Here is a 23,937-nt window from a genome sequence, read left to right as displayed (position 1 = left end):
CAGGTTAGTGGATTGTTTTTTTTTACTTCATCAAAGTGTGTTAGAACCGCTTCCTTGCACTTTGCAGCTGTGACTCTTCTTCCTACTAATGATAGTTGCCAGACATTGTCAGCAAATTAACAGAAGAGTTGCTGTTTCAGACCCAGAAGAACTGTAGTATGTAAAATGGAAACTTGTTTGAGCGTTAGTGTCTTCATACATCTAAGCCTTTATCTCCCTTTTTCTGTGACTTAGCTGTGGTGTGGCACTGCTGCTGCCTCTCAAGGCCTGGGGACAGCTTGTTCTCTGCCTCTTGCCTTCACTTCAAGTATCTTGGATCACCTGGCATCCATGAGGCTGTGGCAGTGAGCTGCAAGAAACATTAAGTGTTGACTATGGCATACGGCTTATTGCATTAGCAACTACTGGGCTACATCACCTCTGTTTTGTGTGGCCACGTGGTTTAAAATAAGCAAGCCCTCTGCTCTGTAAATCTGTAAAACATCCACTTCTTACACAGATATTAATTACGGTAAAAAGTATTGGGAATCCAGACTTGGTCAAATTACAAAAGACCACTTTTTAAATTCCCATTTCCCTGGCTTTGAAGTGATGAATGTCCCCAGTCATTTTCTTCCTGTCAGACCTAATGGCTGTTTAGTTTTGGATGCCATTTCATGTACATTAACATATCTTAGCTTATGATCAAGCTGGTGCATCCCCTACTGTGCATTGCACATCTGTATTCTACCAGGCATTCCGCTTTCTGTTTGATATTGCCCACATCTCAACAAAGCTACAAAATCATTTATTAAACCTCAAAGCTGTTATCTCTTAACTCCATGCTCTGCATTTTATGGAATTGGGAGCGAATTTTCAATGCATGATTACTCAGCTTTTTATTTCTTGCAGTTAATTTCTTTGTTGCAAATACCTTCTCGTGCCACTGCAGCCTAACTGTTTTCTTCATATTTGGCAATTGTTTTAAGTTTATAAACTGAATTTTTTTTTTTTTCCTTAATCATTATAGCATTTCTGGGTCAGAGCCCCTTTTCCCCATGATACAGTAAGGCCTGTAAATGAGCTTCCATTTTTCTTACTTGCATCTTTGCTTTTGGAAGTCTCAGGAGAAGACTCAGGTAGCAAATACTACAGATACTATAAATAACTTCAGGCCTCTCCAGAAAGTCTTGCTCTTAACAAATGAGCAGCTCTAAGCGGTCCATTGCCATTGTATATCAAAATCTCCATTTGCATCTGGATTTACTGCAAGCACATACCTCTAAAGAGCCATTTACAGGTCACTTCTTCAGCATTCTTCCATTTTGGATACTCCCCAAATCTTTCTTGAAGTTTAATACCACAAAACACATGCTGCTTCAGCAGTGGAAAGTGGAATAGTTCCCTCCCTGACCTTATATCCAAAACGTCTGTGGTAACACTTTCTTCTTTTCCTCCTTTTCAGTAATTTTACATGTTAATTTTACTTCTAGTCCACTTTCTAAAGCCTCCAGCTATTCCAGTATAACTTCTAACATTACATTATACTTTCCAGTTTATTGTCTCTCTTTGATAGCAACAGGGAAAAAAAAAAGCTTATGAGGGGTGTTTTGCTCATTTTGATATGCTACAGATTTTCCTATTTGGATAAAGAAGTGGACTCACTTCTGTAGAAAGAACAATTAGGTAAGCTGTCTTTTCAGCCAAGAGAAAAAATTATAAGAGAGAAAATATGACAGAGATGTCTGAAATCATGAGTGGAATTGAGAAAATGAATAGAGGACAATCATTCAGTCTTCCACAGTGTGAGAAATGTGAGCATCAGTTGAAACTAGTAACACTTTTAAATGAAAACAAACATTTCTTTACGCATAGTTGGACTGCAGAACCCATTGTCATACAGCACTGCTATTCATGAAACATTTATGAAAGCTCAAAGAGCGATGAAAGAAAAGTTCCCAACTGGCCATTGGCTCCAAAAGTCCTCAGAGGCCACAAGTCACTGGAGTGTTTACAAGGGAAATCTCAATACGGACTTGCCTTCTTGTGTATTCCCAGGGCATTTGATTTTTGGGTCACTCTGAGGGACTGTACAAGCAGAAGTGGAATTTCAACAATATGGTTCTTAGGACAAGTATTACTGATATGTCATGATTTCACAATTTTACATGACTAGAAAACATAATTTCATTTATTTTTTTATATCTAGGCATTGCAAACATATAAAAAAACCACATATCTGAGTTGAAAGCAAAATACAACCAGCAATCCTTGTAAGACTTGTTTCAATGGAATCAGCTGAAATAGTACACTCTGTTTTAACGATTTTTAACTGAACGGAGCCAACAGCTCAGTGGATCCGGTTTTGGATTCACTCCAGGCAGAGTCATAAGAATGATGTGGTTTCAGGGGGCCGAATCCCACATGCATGCAAGCAGGCATGTACACAGAAAAGGAGCCAAATTGGAGTGAAACAGGAGATGTACAGCCTGATCTGGGCTCTCTGCCGGTAAATACGGAAAGTTTGTTCTGTGGCATTTCCTATGCAAACACAAAGAGTGCTTTGAAAGTCTAAGCTTTTTAATTTGCTGCAGGTGCCAACCAATGCAGAGTGATTTAACCTAGGAGTTTGATTTCTGAAATTATTAATGGTAAGCTTGTATCACATTTTAGCAAATTATTTTACGTGAAATAAAAGTGGGCCCATGTCATGATGCAGTTACTGAGGGAGATTATGAAAATTGGATGAGTGCAAACTTTGGGTTTTTTTTCCTCAATTCCCTTTGCCTTTATTAGGTGTGCAGTCCTGCCCCTCACTTCACACTGAATGGCATCTCACTGATAGCCACACAAATTGGGTGTATATAAAGAAATTCTTAGGCACTTCCTGAATCTCATTGAAAAAAAGCTGGGGGTGAGGTAAACCTGGTCTGGAGCACAGCTTGATGATCCCGTTCTGGAGCTCCCCTGTGTGCGCTTCCTCCAGCTGCTGTTTCATGGTATAATTGTCATATGTGGTAGCCATGCATAGCAAATAATCCTCCTTGTCAGCCGTCATCCACGTGCTGTCTGCACAGGGAATTCTCAGGTACACAAGATTTATAGTTTTGTGTTCAGAAATCTGTGATTGTCTGAAACTTTTGAGACATTTAAAGCAGATGCTCCTTTTCAGGGAATATGGCCTCTTCTCAGTGGTCTTGCAGCTGAAATTGATGTATCTCTCCATCTCTTGGGTTAGAATGTCTGTGTGTGCTCTTCCAAGTAAAAGCTGGGGGTGTTTTTTCTTTTTTTGGGTTTTCCTTTTTTAGGGTTTTTATGATTGAGCAGGTAGAGAATGCTTCTGTATAAATTTTTCTGAGAGAGGATAATTGCACTGTAGTTCTTTCAAAAGAACAAGGAGCAGGTTTAACATTGCTCTTTGAAAGCAATGAGAACAAATTTTCTCTGCTATTTGAGATTCTAATATCTGTTATTTGGCATCAGCTTTAGGGACCTAGAAAGTACTAAAAGAAACTGGTCAGTAGAGAACTATCAGTGGAGCGTTTTTGTAAGCTACATTTCTTCAAAAAAGGCCAAAAATAAATCATACAGAGAAGAGCCTTCTGTCCTGGAAGGAATGTGAGGGCTACTGGAGCTTCGTCTTCAGTCTTCAAGCTAATTTATTCAGGTTTGAGCAAACAAATTTTTTAAACGTTGAAGTAATTTAAAAATGAAGCAAAAGCACACAAGCAGCTGTGTACAGTCCGTAAATATTGAGGATGGTCTATTTCCTGGAAATATCAGCAAAATGACATTTTAAACTTTTATGTACACAAATATGCAATTTTACAGCAAAGTCCTCTTGATGACAATTAAGCATCCTTGATGACAATTAAAATGGCCATTCTTTTTCAAACACAGACCATTCTCCACAATAGCTCCATCACCACACAGCTCCCACCACGCATTGCACATGAACTAGATCAAGAACTTGATCAGAAGATCAAGAGAACAACACATTATCTCTTCTTCCGAAACACGTTGCAAGCAATATGTACATGTGTGCATGTTCTCACCTTGGAACGGGTGCATGAATCCTCAGTTACTTGGGTAGTGGCTCAAGAAATGCAGACAGTTCCAGGTTTTTTGTCTGGGAGAACTAGGAATATGATTTGAAGAAGAAGAAAGGAGCAGCCTCAACTTAGAAAACATGGTATCAAATGAAGCTTTTCTGAAATAATTTGCTACTATTGTCAGAGGGCCTGCGGTAATAGAGCAGGATTGCAGCCATCACACTATCTAATACAGATCTATTGCCCTCTCCAGGTCCCATTTACACAGTGGAAACATAAGATTTCAAGTCAGAGAGGTGCACTGCTAACATGAATGCCATGTTAGGAAGACTTGGTGAAACCCTTGCCTTTAGACTATGAGTGCACTGCCAGTAATCTAGGCAGGAATAAATCTTTACCATTCATAACTGCCCATTATGCCAAAATTAGGTACTATATGAATTTCATTACTTTCTGCTAAAATCCAAATGGGCACAAGTAATGTGCAACTTAATGAGAGGACTGAGAAAAACTACTCTAATTTAATAACCTGATCTAAGGAGTCTTTACATGTACTTTTTTGTCTTAATAGTTCTCAATACAGAAATCTGTCTCAACACAGAAATCTGGTAATGTTTTGGGGGAATATGGATAAACTTTATGTAAAAGTCTAGTCCACTGGGCGATAATGGCAAGTGAGACTGATCTGACCTGAATTTTTTTAGAAGTCCATCTGTTGCTACTAAAACATATCTTCCCTTGCCAACAGCTCACCTAAGCCATGCTACTGATTCAGTGCTACAGGAAAAAATATAATTGTTCTACATGCTTTCTGCTCCAATGTTCTGCAGTTCTCAGTGGCAAACTCATGGCAGGGGTCCATGTGTGTACCTGACATTTCCACTGAATAGAAGCTGCACAGTTGAATGGAGTATCGCTGAGCTGTAGATGTTCGTAGTAATACAAGACAGAAATGGGAGATCTCATTTGGAGAATTTTCTGTGTTTGAAAGAGAGTAAATCAGGAAAATAACTCCACAGTGCCTGCCTTCCTAACTGAGAATGATTCCCTGAAGTATTTCAGGAAGATAATCTATCAGTAAATGTTCCTCACTCCATTTGCTTCTTCTAGAGAATTTCTTCTAATTCTTTTGCAAAAAGTTCACTTTCAAAGACTGTGGTATGTCTCTGCAGTAGCCAGGGCTGTAATTTTTCTCATTTACCCCATCAGAGGACAGATATTATATGCTACTTATTTTACTCATCTTAGGCTTGATATAATTTGAGAGTACTTTCTTGTGACCCTTAAGAGAAGATTACTTCAAAGAGGAAAATAAATGGTGGAAAAGCTCTTTAATCCATTCATCTACTGCATGTCGCCAGCATGAACTTCTTTGTGCAAAAGCAGTGGTGTGGCAGTGCACGTGAGCATGAGCAGACATGAATTTCTGGGTTGTTCCTATGAGATCAGGCATCTAAAAGAAGCTGGGTTTCCCCTCCTTTGAGAATTTGCCTCCTCTAAGGCAGGGTTAAACCAAACCCTTAACATTTAAAACTAAACATTACAATAAGGATATCTTTAGGAACTACAGTTGCATGAGATGCAGGATTTGGGGGGGGTGGAGAAAAGTGGCTTTTAGGGGCAGTTGTAGTTTCTCAGCGTACACTTGGCTCATAATCTTATTTCTCTGTAATGGCAAGCTATCATAACTAGTTTTTTTAAACAAAGTCTTAACCTAGGACATAGATTTAAAAGAAGAGAAGGTAAGTTTCAAAATTGACAGGAAGTTTGCCAAAGTTGGCAACACTGACAAGAACTCAAGTTGATCATCCAAAATTGGAAATTATGCAGTAAATTCTTGACCTTGTTCACTTTGCAGGGAGGAAGAACTCGGGGTGCCCATCATGTTGCAGCAATATAAACCTTAAGTTGATTTCTTTGTCCAGTGTCTGAAAGCTTTCAGGTGGAGGAGGAGTGTGTGCTAGACTTAGCTTGTTTTGTTCATAATAGAGATACCTTTTTATGTTGGTTCTTCTTTTTTTGTTTTTCAGCAACAGTTGGCCAAGAATATAAAATTTGGGCAGCCTCCACAAATGACAATTTCTGTGAGGACAATGGGGGAAGCAAATGCTAGTATGGAAGAGGATGTGTTGGTCGGTAGCCCCATGGAGCTTGAGACTCAGCAGAACACAGTGATCTCAGACAGTGGTAAAAAAGTAAGCACTTTCAATTGAGGTGTTCATGGAACTATAGCAGCACTAAAACAGTAAAGATCATTGGGGCGTAGCAGGTGTCTCCAGCAAAGCGTAGCTGAACTCAGCAGGCTGTTTTATGTGGGTAGAGTCTTTCAGCTTGTGCTTCTTGGAGTGGTGAGGACTGTGTGCTCTTGGCATCCTGAGCCGGGTCCGACAACTACTGGTTTGAATGTCTGCTCTGAACTGTCAACAATGCACTGTATCACATCTCTCGCAGTGTAGCTATAAGGCGGGAAAATTTTGAGACAGAAAATGTCCTGAAATATGGACTTCCCAGCATGGAAAGTTGTGTACAGCATCAAACAGCAAAAAGGGAAATCATTCCAAAAAGGGAGGGGTCTGGAGCTTAAACCTGTAAGATCCTGGGCCTTAGGATAAATATCCATATTTCTCATGGAGAGGAACCAAAGACAAAGAAAGGGGAGAAACATTTTGAGAGTGCTCCCTAGACCTCAGTGTCCAGTGTAATTCAAATAACTATTTGAATTATCATGAAGGTTTTGATACCAGGAATTATGGACATTCAGATGTCCAGAAAGGTCTTGTTCAGACAGCAAAGATACATTATAAGTGACGGAAGCTCTCTGGAAATCCTCCAAGCAAAACTGGTTCTGTGTGTCACTGTAATGGCTCATAGGAGCTCAGGGCACAGAGGGACATCCTTACCTGCCTGGAGGAGGCTGACTTTGCGCCTGGGAACCTCTGGGAAAGGCACGCAGCAATTCACAATGTACATGCAGCCCTTGAGATCCTGGAGGGGTACTGGGACATGAGCCTCCACTCCAGTTCACTAATGCTAGTGCTAGCTGTGTGAAAGGCAGAGGCAGTAACTGTCCTCTGCAGCTCATGCTTATACACACAAAAGGGAGACTTATGGCTGAGGTGGCCCAAATTCTTCATCCCTCTTTAAGTGGAAACATAGCTCCCCTGTGACCACTTCCTTCATGGCTGTGGTCAGACATGTCAGGGAGCCAGGCATTTGGGCTGGACCTGCACACTCACACCTTTCAGCAGTCTGAAAGGACAAAAATGAAGCCAAAGTAAAATATACATTTTCTGCTTCACAACTACTCCCTTCTGAAACAGTTAAGGTGTATCAACAGCATCCTGTGCATCTCAGAGAACAGAGTGCAGCGGGGCTGCAGACAGGTTTTGGCTATGTACCCTGGTATGAGGCCAGGGTACTGTGTTTGACACCAATACAGATTCTCTGCAGACAGACTTCTTGCTGGGTCCTGCAGGAGACTGATCACTTACTGACCTCCAGCTAGAAGGAGAAACTCATTCAAGCACTAAAAATCCACTGGAGTATCTTTGTGTAATGAGGAAGGAGGCAGTCCTTACCACCTAGTCTTTTAAATATTAGGTTTTAAAAGCAAAATGAATGTTCCTTTGCATAATTCTTTTTCCAAATACTGAAGGAGCAAACATCCCTACTCAGAGGAGGCTGCAGACGCAGACAAACCAACACTACGTGCATAGGGTCAGCCAGAGCACTCTGTACTTTCCTTTCTCTTTCCATGCACTACTCATTACCTGCTTTATAAGAGTTTTCTGGTGCACAGAAGCTTCCCTGGTTTCTGCTCCTGTCTCTGCCATTGGCCTTGTAACTTCCTTGTTTGTTTATCTGCGTAGGTCCTGAGAGTATGGGGTAGCTTCTGTTACGAGATGGTGGTCAGGACCACACAGCACTGCTCTGCTTCAAACAGGTTTCCTGTGTTGCTTTGTGACTTAGGATTTTCCTGAGTAACTTGGATCAATGGCAAGAGCTCTGGGTTTCACCTAACCTGTATTTGTAAAGCTGGCTTTTTAGGCTTTACACCAACAATCATGTATAGCTGGTGTAATTGGTTCACACCCTTCATTAAGTTATGAACTAATACCATGATGTAATGATTAAAAACAGTGCTCCTGGGCATGATGAATGCTGCTTCAACCCCTGTGCCTTAAAAGTCACCTTCTGTGAGGCGGCTTGGAGAGGGAGGGTAGCTAAGGAGTCACAATGAACGACAGGCTTCAATTGATGGAGGGGGGCTGGTTTGCTTTGTAAGAAGAGGAGACCTCAAGAACCTGGAGTTGAAACTTGTAGCAGAGGTAATGTCTGATGAGGTCCCTATAGTTTTTCTTTAGGTGCAGGTCAGAAAAAATGAACTTGGTAAGAGCTGATTGAAATCCTACAAAGCTGTGCTCTTTCTTTTCAATTGCAACCTGGTTTTTGTGTTAAGGAAACATGAGTTTAATGCCCTTTGTAGTGTCTTGTAGTAGCAACTGCTTCTGTATAGAAAGCAGTGATTCAAGGAGCAGCAAAGATAAGCTCACAGCATTTAGGAACTGTTGTGTGTCTGTCAATCCCAATACAAGAGACAGGGTAAAAATCCTACTCTAACATGCACGCTTTCATAAGTCCTTTGAAGCATGTTTACTAGATTTTTTTACATTTTAATATCTGTCTGTGGTAATCTTGGTTTTTAGTCTCATGACACTCCGGCTTTTTTGAGAACAATGACTTTGCCTGCAACTGCGTATGAACTGGAAGAAAAGGTAAAAAAAATGTTTACACTTGGTTTGCACTGAGTTACTTTCTAATTTTAGTTATTAAAAGCCTGACAGTCAGTTGTTGCTTTAATACATGTTTCATTCTTTCATTGATCATACAAGGTTTTGTGAAGGTTACACACTCTGGGGGCTCATAATAAACAATAACTAAGATTGAGAAATGTGTAAGAGTTGATTGCAGGAAACAGCAGTCTCTGCCAGTCTTGCAGCATTCCTGTATTTGATGTATTAATCATAGAGCCATAATTTCCATAAGTACTTCTACTATTTTGTTATGCCTACATGTAATTCAATAAGCATATGCAAAATATTCCATCAGCTTTTAAGTAATTGGCTTCCCAATTAGCATATGTTTAACCTCAGAAGATTACAGAGCTGTCTTGAAAACAATGTGTGTGATTTTCTTTCCTTACGGAAGATGTTTTCTTCTTCTTTTATTTTTTTTTCTGTCTTCTTTTTCTACTTGGACTGTGCCAAATACAAGACTCAGGATAGTGGCTGAGTGACTTACGGGAGAGACTGATGACAGGCTCACTTGCATGTCTAGACATACAGTTCCAGAGAATTATTCATGAGAGGAGTCTCACTAAATCATATTGCTTGTATTTGCACTTTCTGAACCCAAATATTTGAAAGCCAAGAGAAAAAAATAACCAATCAAAGCCAGGGTTGTCCTAGTTTATTTTTTGCTGTCCTTCAGTGCTAGCTTGGACAGCTCCATGTGACTGTGGAGGGAAGGTTTTCTGCAGGCACTTTGCCAGTCTGAGACCCAGTACCGCAGTCATCTCCCATGCAGATAGTACAGCTCTGTAGTTGTTCTATTATACTGCTTAGATAAGTCAGTCTGATTTGCTCTTGCCTAAAGTGCATAATCTAAATTATTTAGAGATATTTTTTCCACAGTAAGCAAACTTTAAAATGTCCCAGTGTTTGATGTTGCTTAAAACTCTGCCTCTGTCCTTCCCATTCCCAACAACTTCAGAGTGGAGCTAAACTGTGAAAAAACCTTCACTTAGAACGGTCTAAGTAATTTTTATGTGGAAAGTATTAAAATGCGTAGTCCTGGGAACCTAAAATATTACAGCTGTGACTTTCATGTCCAAAGTTCATGACTTGTATAATGGAAAAATGGAGCATGAAAACTTTTCTGCTAATAATTCCTTTGAATTCAAAAATGGCAAAGGCTTTTTGTATGTGTGTGTTATTTATTTATTTACTTTAAATGGAACAGCTAGCTTAATAATAGCTTTGTGTGTTTATGGTACAAACAGGTCACTCCAGTCAAATCATCTCGGCCAAAAAGACAATTTTCCTGTTCTGGCACAATTGAAACAATCAATTTGGATGCAGTTCCTCAGGCTGTTGCTCGTCTAGACAACAGTGCAGCTAAACATAAGCTGTCAGTAAAGCCAAAAAAGCAGAAGATATCAAGGAAGCACAAGAGATTAACAAAGGTATTGAACCACTGGTCAAACGGGGGGGAGCTACTTTTGAAGCTGGGTACCATATAACTGTAACAGAGTGCACCAGGAGTAGCTACAGGCAGAGGACTGTCCTAAAATATGATTAACACTGTCAGAAAAGATGCCAAGAAGTTTTAATATAGCCAGTTGAGACAAATACTGTTTACAACTTAAGTACTTCCACTAGATTTTACACTTGGAAAACTTTATGGTTCTAGTTTTTATAGTAAAAATTTAAGGGCATAAAGGTCTGAATGATGTCTGCCACTGCTAATTCTCCTTGGGTGCAGTAAAACAGACAGTGCAAAATTTGCTTGGGGAAAAACAGGTTCTCTAAAACTGGCATGGGTTCTGACAGTGCGAATATCATTGTCTTGTAAGAGAGGGTTAGACTTGAGTAACACAGCTAACTTAACAGTAAGTTACTGGATTCTAGCTTTGAACACTTACTGCACAGATATTTTGGTTTTTATCCTGACATCTTATTAGTGCTTGTAAATGGGACAAGATTGTTCAACTGATACAGGGTTCAAGAGAGGCCACTGTCCTTTCTTCCACACCATTGTACTTGCATGTATCATTCTTGCAATGGAGAAATTAAATTAAAGCCTCTTGTTCATACAGAATATTTAACTGGAGCCAAATGATGGCTCAACAAATGATAGCTAGACAAGCCATTAGCTGATATGTTTTCCTCAAGGAAAGTGCTGGGAAGGAATCTTCAGGTGCAGATCATCTTACAGAATGACTACAGAGGCAAGGAGTAACCTATGAAGGTAGTCAGCAGTCAGTTTATCGCAGTTATTGCACCCACAAGCCAGGGCTGCGGGGCAAGCACAGACAATCAGTCAGCAGCTAGCATGTGCCTTAGTAGAGCACAGTATTGCCAGTGAGCTCTAGGTTCTCTGCCCATGCATGGTCTCATGGTTGATGCAATAGAACTGGAGCCTCAGCACACCTAATGAGGAAGATAAACTGGCTCAGGATTTGTGAAAAGCAACCAAATTGTGTTTCCCTGAGCAGTGTTCTTTCCTGGCTAGCATCACAGAGCTCTTTTCTGCAGGCAACAGCTTCTGTCTCTGCAAGTAGCAGCTAGATCTGCCATGAAAGAACTGGCAAAACAATGCCTGTAAGCACAGCTAATTATTTCAGGCTTAAAGGATGCAGTTCTATGTAGCAGAACAGGCATATGAAGCTTATGCTGTATTCCTTGGGCTCCTGTAAATTTGAAATGTCGGGTCTCAATCTGGATTAGCTCATGTACACCAAATGGTGATTCAGTATTTAGTGTTATACTGTTATCACTGTTGGAATGTTTTCTTTCTTTTAAAGGCTATAATCTGAATAGGTGAGAGCCATGGCATCTATGATCCATGAATTGGGGTGGGTGTGTTGGCTCTGGATCTGAGTCATCCTTTAAACAAAACAGAACAAACAAAACCCCCCAAAAAACTCCAAAAGTTGTTTCACATTTGCAACTGATTTTGTTTACTGTAGAGAACAATCAACAAGCAATATTCAGTAACTTCAAACTTGTCTTCCTATTTTAGGGATCACAAAGTTTAACAATAACAGAATTTGAACCAGATGACCTCGACATGCCACTGTATGGAGACAGATACCCAGGTTATAATGGACACATAGCAGACAAGCTAATTCAGAACAGAGATGAACAGAAGCAGCTTCAGCTGGCAGAGGAGAAAAGAATTGAAGATCACTGGGGGATCTTTGAGGCCGAAAGGATAAGGCAGATTGTAGAAATGGAGGAACAAAGAGAGATGGAAGAACAAAGGTGCCAAGAACTTGAGCAGATGCAGAAAGAGCAGGAGAGAAGGTGTGAAGAAGAGAGGAGGCAATATGTTCTCAAAGGAGAGACATCTTTGAAAGCAGAAGAGCAAACAAGCCATAAAGAGGAGACAAGACTGCTGGAGGCTGAAAAGAGGCAAGAGCTGGAGGGGCAGAGGCAACAGGAACTGGAGAAGCAGAAGGAGTTGGAAGAGCAACAGGGACGAGATATGGAGGAGAAGAAGCACCAGAAATGGGAGGAGGAACAGAGACGAGAGCTGGAGGAACAGAGGTGCCAAGAACTGGAGAAGAGGAAAAAGGAGCTGGAGGAGCAACAGAGACGAGAGCTGGAGGAACGGATGTGTCAGGAACTGGAGAAGCAGAGGCAGAAGGAGCTGGAGGAGCAACTGAGATGGGAGCTGGAGGAGCAACAGAGACAAGAGCTGGAGGAGCAGAAGTGCTGGGAACAGGATGAGCAACAGAGACAAGAGCTGGAGGAGCAGAAGTGCTGGGAACAGGATGAGCAACAGAGACAAGAGCTGGAGGAGAAACCAAGAGAGCTGGAGGAGAAACCAAGAGAGCTAGAGGAGAAACCAAGAGAGCTAGAGGAGAAAAAGACACAAGAGCTGGAGGAGCAGAAGCACCAGGAGAGGGATGAGCAACAGAGACAAGAACTGGAGGAGCAGAAGTGCCAGGAACAGGAAGAACAGAGGTGCAAGGAGCTGGAGGAGAAGCAGAGAAGAGAGCTGGAGGAGCAGAAGAGGCTAGAGCTAGAAGAATTAAGGCAACACGAGACTGAAAAACAGTGCCAAGAGGAAGAAGAAAGAAATTGGCTACAGCAACAAAAAGGACTCAAGGAACAAAATAAGGAAGAAAACCAGAGACAAGAGCTAGAAGAGAGAGAATCTGAAATAAAATTGAAGCAGGAGAAAGAAGCCGAGAGCCTCAAACAGCAGATGAAACAAGACGAACAAAGGCAGCACTTAAAGGAGAAAAGAGAAAAGACAGAGAAGGAACAACCCCAGCAAGTAATGGGTAAGAAAAAGAAACAGGAAGAACATAGAAAACACAGACTCACAAAACAAATGCACATGGAAAGTGCAGAGGGTATGCAACAGGATGAACTAAAGCAGCAAAAGGAACAAAATGAGCAAGAATGGAACAAGGTGGAAGAGCAGAAGGTAGACCCAGATGAACAAAATCTTCAGCAACACCAACAAGAAAAATCCTTGGAACAGCAACAGGACAAAGATCAGCTGTGTTCTGGAGAAGCTGATAGGCATCCGGTAGAGGAGAAGCTCCAAGAAAGCTCAAGATCCCCAAAACTCAAGCAGTCAGAAAAAGGGAATAAAACATCAGAAGAAGTCCTAGCCCAGAAACTGAAGAGAGAGGTTGAGGCTCAGGAACAAAAGCGAATAGGGGAAGAACTTAGGTGGCAAGAGGTAGATGAACGACAAACTGCATCCAGACCCTTCACATTTCAAGTGTCTTCTGGAGATAAACAGATCATATTTCAGAAAGTAAACCTGAGTCCAGTCATGCCTGTCAAAGGAGCAGGACTCTCTCCTACATCCGTCAAAGACTCCAGGGTGCACACTGTCAGCAAGGGCTCTCATACACTCCCGTCATCTGTGTGTGTGCCCCATACAGCTATTTTGGTTACTGGAGCACAGCTGTGTGGCACAGCAGTTAACTTGAACCAGATAAAGGACACGGCTTGTAAATCATTACTTGGCTTAACAGAAGAGAGAAAAAATGTGGATATTCCTTCACCAGAGAAGGCCCAGAAAAAAAAACAGGATCCCAAACCCAGCAGCAGCAAATTGAAATATGCACAAGAGACACTGAACAATCAGGCTGTGCTGGCTGAGTGGGCCTCCATCCGCTCCAGAATCCTAAAGAACGCAGAAAACAGCAAATACAACGAGCGGGACCGAGTGAGTGTCTGCAGGCACAGTGATGATTGGACACCCCGAGGACGCGGTGCTTCCCATGGCAACTTGAGGAAGACCCTCTCTGCTAATGCAAAGTTCTCCATAACACCTGCATGGCAGAAGTTTTCAGAAGCTTCAAAAACCAGTTCAGACGTTGAGAATGTGATTGCGGCAAAAGGCAATGAAACAGTGGCTGTGGGAAGAATCACTGGCTCATCCACTGATTCAAAGGAGGATGGGGCCCCCACTTTTAAGGATAACGTAGCCAAAAAAGCTAAGGAGAAAATGGAATCCCATAGAGAAATGGCAGACAACACAGAAGGCTGTAAATTTGCAAAAGATCTTCCATCTTTCCTTGTTCCAAGTTTTCCTCATTCTCCAGGTAAAGAAGTATCCCAGCAAGAAGTTCAGGGTCCTCTGGAAAATCAGCCGAGTAACAGCACCAAAAAAACAGATAAACCAGCTCCAAATGGAGAAGAAAATGTTTCTCCTTTTGGGATAAAGTTACGAAGGACAAACTACTCTTTACGTTTCCATTATGATCAACAGGCAGAGCAGAGGAAAAAGAAAAGATACAGTGCAGGAGACAGTTTTGACGGTGTGCCTGACCCCTTAGTTACAACAGAAGATGAGAAAGAATCCTCTGTTTTTGCTTCGCAGGAGGGTACATCCCCTGGCATGGGGAGAGCAAATGTCCCTGCTAATATAAAAGACTCAAAAGACTCTTCAGTTACTGTGGTGGAGATTTCACATACAGCAGGCACACCAGCACTACCAGCCACCGGCCAGAGTGCTTTACCCCATCATGAGAAACCAGCATGCAAGTCACCGGTCCCACAGAAACCTGCTTTAGCTCCAAAGCCCACCAACCAGACACCACCATCATCTCCTCTCTCTAAAATGAACAGATCAAACCTAGCTGATACACTAGGGCAAAGGCTGGTTAAAGCTGAATCAGATGGTGGCTGGAGAAAAGAAGACAGAGCAAATGCAGTGCACCCCACACCATCCAATGAGAACAAAAATGAAGAGGAAGAAATCAGAGAAAAGAAGTCATTTTTCCCATCTATAAGTATTCCATGGAGAGAAAGAAATGACAAAAAGCCTGAGCCACTGAAGAAAGGTATGTATTTTTTAAAAGCCATTTAGCTATTGTCTGCATTTCCAAAATGAGATCCTGGAGATTCACAGGAAGACATTTGGTCTTAAGCTATAATTTTTACCTGGCATGTTATTTGTGGAATACCACTACTTTGCTGAGGCTTGTCTGAATGAATGGCACTTCCCATTCCCACATTCAGAAACACGCAGTGCAACCTGCTTAAGAGAATTAATTTCAAGGAGGTAACTGAAGTGTATGTGTTTTCCTTGGTAAGGATATTACAGCTTGTTAGTGAGAGGATAGACTCTGTGGGCTTCCACAGTGAGAACAATTGGCCATTGGAATAATCTCCACAGGGAACTGGTGAACTCCCCAGTATTGGACATTTGAGATTCAGCTGGACAGGGTGCTGGGCCCCTTTGTCTAGACAGTGCTTTTGCCAAGAAAGGTTGGACCAGGTGATCCTTGACATCCCTTCCAACCTGGACTTCTAGGATTCTATGATGTGTAATGGTGTCATCAGAGCAGAGGTAGTAAGTTTTATAACTTACATTGTATTGTTTCTATTTTTTAGGGGAATATTATCTAGTGTGGAAAATATCAAGATCTAGGTCCCCTTATAGTGCCTATTCTGGGCAAATTGTCTATCTAACCCGATATAGCTGAGCACAGGAGTCTGTGTTTCATAGGCACTCTTCAGTAATAGCAACAACTACAGTAGCCATAGTGGCTCTTCAGAGGAGGGTTGAAAGCCCTTTTGTTCTGAAATAATATTCTGTACTAGAGGAAAAAAACAGAGTAGTAAGAAGAGGAAAAAGAGGAAAAAATACCCTTTCGGTGTAAGGACAGTCAAAAGAGCAAGGCAGGAATTCTGCATTTAATTGGGAAATCCCAATTACTTTCTGTTCTTGAATTTTGCAAGCATCAAGACACTTCTAAAACCATATTTCAGTGGAACTGCTGCTTTTTATTTTACAATTTCTACATGTTTTTCTCTCACTTCCATTTCTAAATGAGGATTTATGGAAAGTAGTTGGAGGCACAGTTGTTGACCTTGGAGAATAACTGAAGCTGAGGGTTTCAGTGCTCACTGTGCACCTTTGCACCCCAGTGCTGCTCCCTGCAGCTAACAGATCTATAGTGTGTTCTAGCCCCAGTTCCATGCAGGGTACAGAAAGCCAAATGCTCATGTGACAATTTAACACACACACCCGCCCCCCACAACATTTTTTTAAGAGCCCCAGCACAGGAGTACATCATTTCAGCCCCCTTCTTTTGGCTGAAGTTCAGATACTCTTCTTCCCTTAATTATAGCTGGAAATCCAGGGAAATTAAGTACCTATATAGTGGCTGGGTCCCTTTCATCAGAGTTACAAACAAGCAGTGCATATGTATCCCTTTCACTTAAATATCTCACACTATGCAAACATCTATAGTAAAATAAGGCTGTAAGTCTAAGTGTCTGAGGTAGGCTTTTTCACACACAAAGAAAGATAAATCTGGACAACTGTATGAGTGTGTTGAATTAGGAGTTGTTCTTGGGGCATAAAAACTGTTTTGGGATTTGACTTAGAGTCCATGGGGGTCTGTGAATGGCATGGCATTCTATGGGCTTAGCTCCAGTGTCTTCACAAGGTAGAATAGCTGTATGGGTTTGCTTGAGACAAGAGATGCGCATTGCTCAACCCATTCTTGTCATGTTTTCTTTCAGAAAAGCCTGTCCTCCAGAGCAGGCACTCTTTAGATGGCTCTAAGGTGATGGAAAAAGTTGAAACTTCACAACCGCTTTGGATTACATTAGCGCTGCAGAAGCAAAAGGGATTTCGTGAGCAGCAAGCTACAAGGGAAGAGAGGAGACAAGCCAGAGAGGCGAAGCAAGCAGAGAAGCTGGCTAAAGAAAATGTAAACAATCTTTAGAAACCTGCTCATTAGAAACACTGATACCATAATTATAACTGTTAGCTAGTTTTATTGCGTGAAAGGGGGTTGTTTTTATTTTTAATGTTTGGTTTGTAAGATTTCATAAAAGCTAAAACGACAGTGAGGAAAAAAAGTAGCCTGAAAGTTTGGAGTTTCCTTTGAAACTGGGACCTCCAGGAGAAAATACTGTGCAATAGTGTGACAATTTTAACATAAATTCTGATGCCTTAATAGCAGGTTTTAGTTACTGGCAGTCATAAGCATAACCACTGCGCAGGTGATGGAACAGAAGAATTGTATGCAACATGGTTTTTTCAAAGATTGAGTAAATAAGATGTTAACCCTTAATGCTTGGGAATAACAGCTAGATTACTCACTTATAGGTGAATATTAGTAAGCTTGAATTTATTTTTATTGTAACCTATTATTTGGATAAAATGCAGATGAATGAAATGAGCCATCATGTGACACATCCAAATGCCTAAAGCAAGCACTGAATTCAAGGATCACTTCTTCCTGTTCTCCAAATAGCTATTTACTACCGGTGGTTTTCTATTAGTAAGAAAAACACTTCCACTTACAGTAGAGAAGTGATGCTACACAAATAGTGATGCTGCATAAAGATACCACAGATAGTAAAAAGGGAGATTATGTTGATAACTAAATATATTTTGATGTTTTTATGAGATCCAAATTTCTGAAGGACATGTGCAGAATTGCAGACACAGATAACTGGTGGAATAAAAGAGCAGTGGGTGTGAAGCTGCCCACAGGTGCACACTGTGTTTCAGTGTTGTCTTTAACAGGTACGGCTGGTTCAAACTGTTCAATATTTTGACTGAAATGACAACATGACAAACATAACTGTGGGTTGGGTGTGTTGTTTTTTTTTTTTTACAGTCTCTAATAACTGTTACTTTTAGAAGTATGAGAGTCTTTTGATCCTTTGCTGAAAAGGAAGGTTAAGGAAAGGACAGGTGGTGAATAAAAGCATCAAGTATGACATCTCGTACTTGTAGCCATTACATGAGAATTTCTCATTTACCAGGTTTTCCTTTCTTTTCTTTTCTAGGCTGCTCTAAGTAATCAGTCAGATAATAAAAGCAGCAGCAGCAGCAAAACAAGCACACTGCAGAAATCTACAACTCAAGAAGGGGAGAAGAAAATTGAGACTGCTGTGTCAAGGCTAGAAAGAAGGGAGCAGCTAAAAAAGTCAAACACCCTTCCGACTTCTGTGACAGGTACAGTAACAGATTCACTTTTACTCTGGGAATAATGTGTTACAGAAATGGTATTGCATGTTTCTGAGAAAGTGAAAGAATGATATTTCCCCCCAGTCATATATTATCCCTAAAATTACAAACGCATTTGCTTTCAGCCCAGAACAACACAACTTGTCCCTGTCTCATGTGTTGGCCATTATGCAAGAAGAACATAATTTTAACAGGTTTTTACAAGGCTCCACAGATTATTAAGGTTGCATTACTGCATTTCCTTAGAATTGCCTCAGTGCAGGCTAAAAAATTTAGGCAGTCTCCCCAAGCCATATCCAACAGTATTTTTGGAACATGACCAATGCACATTAGAGGGATTTTATTTACTGTAAATTGCAATTGCAGCATTGTTTTGCCTTTAGGTAGGCGTTTAGCAGAGGGGGAATGATACTTAACTGCTACAAAGTGTATTTTTGTGGGAAACGATGCATAGTGTGTTCCTACACCTTCCAGTTTGCCAAGAAGAAATAACTCACCCAAGAATATTTGCAACGAGTACTCTTGGTTAACTCAAAAATATAAAACCTAATCAATTCCCTAATCAAAAGCAAAGGTAGCCTGTCACTTTGAATTTTGGATTTCTCCATTCCAGTCAAGGACTTGGTATGGAAGGTTGGAACCAGAACCTACTATTTTATCTGTCACTTCAGTTAAGCTGAAACAATTCCATATTCAAAAAGCATGCACATTAAAATAAATACTTCCCCAAAGGGCATAATATTTGCGATGGTATAAGATGATTGTTGAAATAAAGACTTGTCTAATATTTCTCTAGCCAACGTTAATCCCAGGCAAAAGGTTTTGGACAAGACTACAGATAGGTGTTTAAGAAACCTTTTTCAGAGTTGCACAGTAAATAGTGTAGGCCTCTTTAAAAGTGAATTGAAGCTGATATGTATCAGCTGAATCTATTCAGTACCACTCCAAGCCAAGAACTGTGGAATGCAACTACTGAAACCAATGAGGTAATTTATTTATCTATCTGATCTATAATACTAAAGGCTAGATCCAAGGTATACTAAAGGTAGATCTAAAAGGGCTAAACCCTCATTATCCTTGGTTGGTCTGTCTGCACTAGAGTGAGAGTTTCAGGAGAAATGACTGATTTTGAATTACCTGAAGTGAAAGCATGGAACTGTGTTGGCCATAACGGAAATAGTGATTGGGTATCTGTGTGTTTACTGGCTACATTTAGAGCCAGGTAGCCATTACCAGCTATGCACCTACATGAGTATTTGTTTATTATAGATGATGACACCAATGTGCGTTTTCCACAGTTAGGAGAACATTTAAGGCAGATGACCAGGCTAGGACATGTTTAAAATAAAAGTTTGCAGAGTATTCCTCTAAGGACAACACAAAAACCCACCCAAAAGTTGAAGAAGTTGGTATATTTCAGACTTGCACTTGAGTCTTGTACAACAGAAACTGATAAGAGGGTATAACCTTTAAAATAGCATAAATTACCATAACATTTAATCAGTTTTTCAAAGTGTGTCTATAGCAATAGTTGCTGCTACTGCTCATTTACTAGTAGCTAAAAATACATGATTAAAGATGGACTAAAAAGAAAATGAAATGTTTTTTGCCATCCCTGCAATTTTAAAGGTTTTTAAAACATTCAAAACCTGAAAAAGAAATGCAACCAAAAGTCATTTGGACTGAATCTGCACATTAAACAAAAAAAAAACCTTTTGGCTCATAAAAAGGAAAAAGTGTAAGGGGGGCTGGGGGGTGGAATTAGTGAGGAGTTACATTGTAACTTTAGATTTTTAGTTACACTATAGGTTTCAGATAGGGCCCATTATCTAGCCAGGTTACCTTCAAGGGTATTCACTATCTCAGAATTAAACAATCTTTCTCACCTGACTTCTACAATATACTTCTGCAGTTCTGCTCCATTAAGTTGCTTGTTAGAAATCAGTTGCTCATTCAACACATTTTCTTGCTGAGACAGCTGTTTGCCTTAAATACAGTGTTTTCAAGAAAATGTGACAAACAGCTGTGAAAAAAAACTGGTTTATTTATTCTTCAGGATAGTCTTATAGGTGTGGTTAACTGAGGCAGGGAGCTATAGGACTGCTTTCTTCTCTGTGCTTATTTAAGAACCCTAATCTGAAGAGGAAATCTAAATCCTCCTGAATACAGTTGGCTTACTCTATTCAGTATAACATGTTCAGCAGCTGCATTACCAAAAGGAAAATATCCATCTTTATTTCCCATTGTTCATTACATTGCAGATGTAATTAAAATAGTTTATGTAAAGACAATGACTGGCGAAGTGGAAATGTTTTCTTTGAATCTCACAGAGACTGAAAATTTTGCTCCTGTTATTGTGAGTTACCTTACTTGGAGTCCACTCTGAAAAAGGAAACTCGGTTCCTCCTAACTTGATTATTTTGCAACTATAATGGAAAGTAAGATTTAAATTAAAAGGGTTGGAAATAAATATGAAGTGTTAGATTAGAACATGTGCATAGAAAAGAAGTGAAATCTCTAGTATTCTGCAACAAAGCACGGTTCAACTAATGTTTTTATCTTCCCATCCCATCAAAACCAGTGGAAATTTCAGATTCTGTTCCGTCAACCCCACTGGCAAAGGAAGTGGCCAAGAGATTCTCTACACCTGATGCTAACCCTGTGTCAACAGAACCAGCCTGGCTTGCTTTAGCCAAGAGGAAAGCGAAAGCCTGGAGTGACTGTCCACAGATCATAAAGTAAACTTTAAAACTACATCTCTGTTGCTGACTATTAATTGCTATTTATTCAGCTTTTTACATGACAAAACCGAAAATGCATGCATTGAAAGACTGAAAAGTGAACTGATTATTATTTTGCTCTAGCTCTCTGTAAAGTCTATTCAAGTCACGTATTCCATTGCTTTGACAAATAGCTAAATAAGGTCATGGCAAAAAGTTCAGAGCCAGACTCTCTCAAAAACTTACGAATGCTCAGATATTGGATGTAAATTTTAGTATCATAATAAGGGCCAGAACTTCAGTTCAGAAGCTCCTTAAATTCTGTGGGTATTTGGTTCTGGAATTTTAGAACTCTATAATTAAGCATTGATCTCAGAAATCTTTTTCAACACTCCATTGTTGAAAATAAGGCAAGATGCATGTTCCCTTCTCTTATTCCTAAGTTTTTCTTTTAAGTGTTAAACTGTATGAGCTGTCAGTTCTATTTGTAATTTGAAAGCTTCTTCCCTAATGATGAAATTTGAGAGCTATTATTCCACCTGCAAATGATAAGTAGAAAGATGGTACTATCCAAGTGCTGAGATAAATTATTTCCTCATAGGATTAATACACTATGTCTATATTCCCTCACTCCTAGGAAGAAAACAATTCATCCTATTTAAAAAAAAATAAAGGTAAATGAAAACATTACTTAAAAAAAAATATCAGAAAATTTTCCAAAAGAAGCCAGAGAGTCAGTGTTTCTTCTAAGTCATTTAAGAGCATCACTGTTTGTGCCATATTTAAGATGCATAAAGACAGTGATTGCAGATTACACCTTTAAAATCAAGTGGAACTAAAATAAGGAAAACTATTGCTGTGCTCATGTAGCTGTAGAATTTGTCTCAGTAAGTTCCCACAGGAGTAAGACTTGCTGAACTGAAGTTAACTGAGAACGGAAAGGTAAGTTGGTGAGAGTCTCAGGAATTTTAACTCTGCCTTCTTCCTGATTTTACTGCACGTGCAACTTCAGGTAGTTAGATATCTTCCTGTACTTTGACCAATACAGCCAGAACACTTCGGAAAGAAGTTTACTTAGCCCATCTCAGGTATCTGCTGTGGCAGTTAAAACACTTTATTACTTCTTGGAACTAAAATAGAAATGTTTACCCCCTCCATCTTACAAAAAAGGATAAAGTCCACAAAGTAATAAAAATTTTACTGTCCTCAATATCCTACAGAAATAGCTAACTCTACATTTTAGAAAGTCACACTAATAAATAAATCTGTAACACACCTGAGTTTCTTTAACAAGGAAGTCTTAAAGAAAGTTGCAAATCTCCTTATAACCATAAGGCTCAAAGGAACCTTTAAGCCTACAACATCATAAAGGGAGATACTTTCATGGGAAGAAACTGTATCATTATGTATTTCATGGAAGTATTTTAGCCAAACTGCTGTATGCAGCACAAGGAGTAAGTAGCACTTTAAATTATGCAGAAAACAGAACGAAACCTGCCGTATCCTCCTGTTCCAAGAATCAAAAAGGACTTGTCAGCAAAAGTCATTATTGAATACACTACTTCCCATGGCTCAGTATAGTGGTTACAATAGCACAACACAATGGACATGTTAGATCAAGTAGATGTGCAGCAGGCAAGATGGAACTGAAAGTGTTCAAGGCCAGGTTAGATGGGGCTTTGCACAACCTTGTCTAGTGGAAGGTGTCCCTGCCAATGTCGGGGTGGGGGGGGGTGGGGGGGGTGGAAGTAGATGATCTTTAAGGTCCCTTCCAACCCAAACCATTGTCATTCTATGGGTTTTCTTGGGTCTCTTAAGCCATCAGTTTTGCTCAGTTTCAAATTTAAAATCAAAATCTCTGAAATAGCTTTTTATCCTTAGTATAAGGTATATAAAACGTTTGATATAGGGATGACTCAATGCTGCTCTCAAGTACTTGGGGGGCAAAAAACCCAAAATGCCACCTTCAAAGTCAAATCTCTGCAAGCTTATCTGAAGAATTAATCTTGACCATAATTTTTTTTTGCTCTGCTAGCACCATGAGTTAGCGCATCTTAAATTAAATTTACCCTTTTTCTGAGTTTATAAGTCTGCAGTATGTATTTGTAATCACAAGAAATAAACTGCCTGAAATCCATCTTTGTAATTATTTCCTGGGAGAAGGAGCCAGGCAGAAATATAGAGAAGGTGAAGTAAATCAGGATTAAAGGATTAAAGATACTGGTATTCTGAAAAGCATAGCAAAATTAGGTGCTATTGTGCATGACATAAGGATGCAATTTTCCAATACATTTATAGCACATAGAATAGAGCTTTCATTAAGGGTTGTCCTAATCTAAAGCTTCAAAGCAGAGTTTTTTTTCAACCATAAAGGTATCTAGTGTAATAATGGAAACTGTATTATGTACAGTACTTGATGGAAACATTTCTAAAGTGTACATGTTCAACAGTGACATTTCATGTTAACAAAATTTTGCACTAAATACCAATGAAGTGTTACTTTGCTTTGGCTTTGTTGCAACCATTTCTGATAAAGTGTTGGAAATCTGTAAAAATAAAACCAAAACATTACTACAGAGTTTAAAACAGCAAAACTGTTTTAAGAACCAAACAAACCACTATGTAGTATATTGTCTCAATTTTTTGTAACTTATACACACAAAATACCACTTCTTCTGACAAGGTTATATATGATTAACCTCTATGTTCATATAGTAATGTATAAAAACTATAAGATGTATAATTGTGGGGTATTTGTTGTGTACTTTTTTAATTTTTCAAATGTTTTAAAGTGCAATTGTTTATTATACTAATGTCATTTTAATTCTTATTAAACTATAACCCAGTCAAAATTATCTAATTGATGTATGTATTCTGCGTCTCCTTTTGCGAATCGCGTAGTTCAGGTTTGCTTTATAAAGACAGCTTTTCACGGTGCT

General features: G+C 39.8%; 1 protein-coding gene across 1 annotated transcript in view; it reads left to right on the top strand.

Annotated features, from left to right (window-relative positions):
* CRACD (capping protein inhibiting regulator of actin dynamics) overlaps positions 1 to 23,853 on the top strand; it is a 55,947-nt gene extending 32,094 nt beyond the window's left edge. The window contains exons 4-10 of the mRNA XM_062642351.1: positions 6,062 to 6,226; positions 8,738 to 8,806; positions 10,093 to 10,275; positions 11,835 to 15,126; positions 16,817 to 17,007; positions 18,098 to 18,266; positions 20,860 to 23,853. Coding sequence (XP_062498335.1) covers positions 6,062 to 6,226; positions 8,738 to 8,806; positions 10,093 to 10,275; positions 11,835 to 15,126; positions 16,817 to 17,007; positions 18,098 to 18,266; positions 20,860 to 21,020 — 4,230 coding nt within the window. The 3' untranslated portion in view covers positions 21,021 to 23,853. The remainder of the gene's footprint in view (positions 1 to 6,061; positions 6,227 to 8,737; positions 8,807 to 10,092; positions 10,276 to 11,834; positions 15,127 to 16,816; positions 17,008 to 18,097; positions 18,267 to 20,859) is intronic.
* The last annotated feature ends 84 nt before the right edge of the window (positions 23,854 to 23,937 follow it).

The sequence above is a fragment of the Pezoporus occidentalis genome, unplaced genomic scaffold, assembly GCF_034315485.1.
Source record: "Pezoporus occidentalis ecotype Australia unplaced genomic scaffold, CSIRO_AGI_Poc_V1 ctg1, whole genome shotgun sequence".
Taxonomy (NCBI): domain Eukaryota; kingdom Metazoa; phylum Chordata; class Aves; order Psittaciformes; family Psittacidae; genus Pezoporus; species Pezoporus occidentalis.
This window is presented reverse-complemented; position numbering and strand designations above follow the sequence as displayed.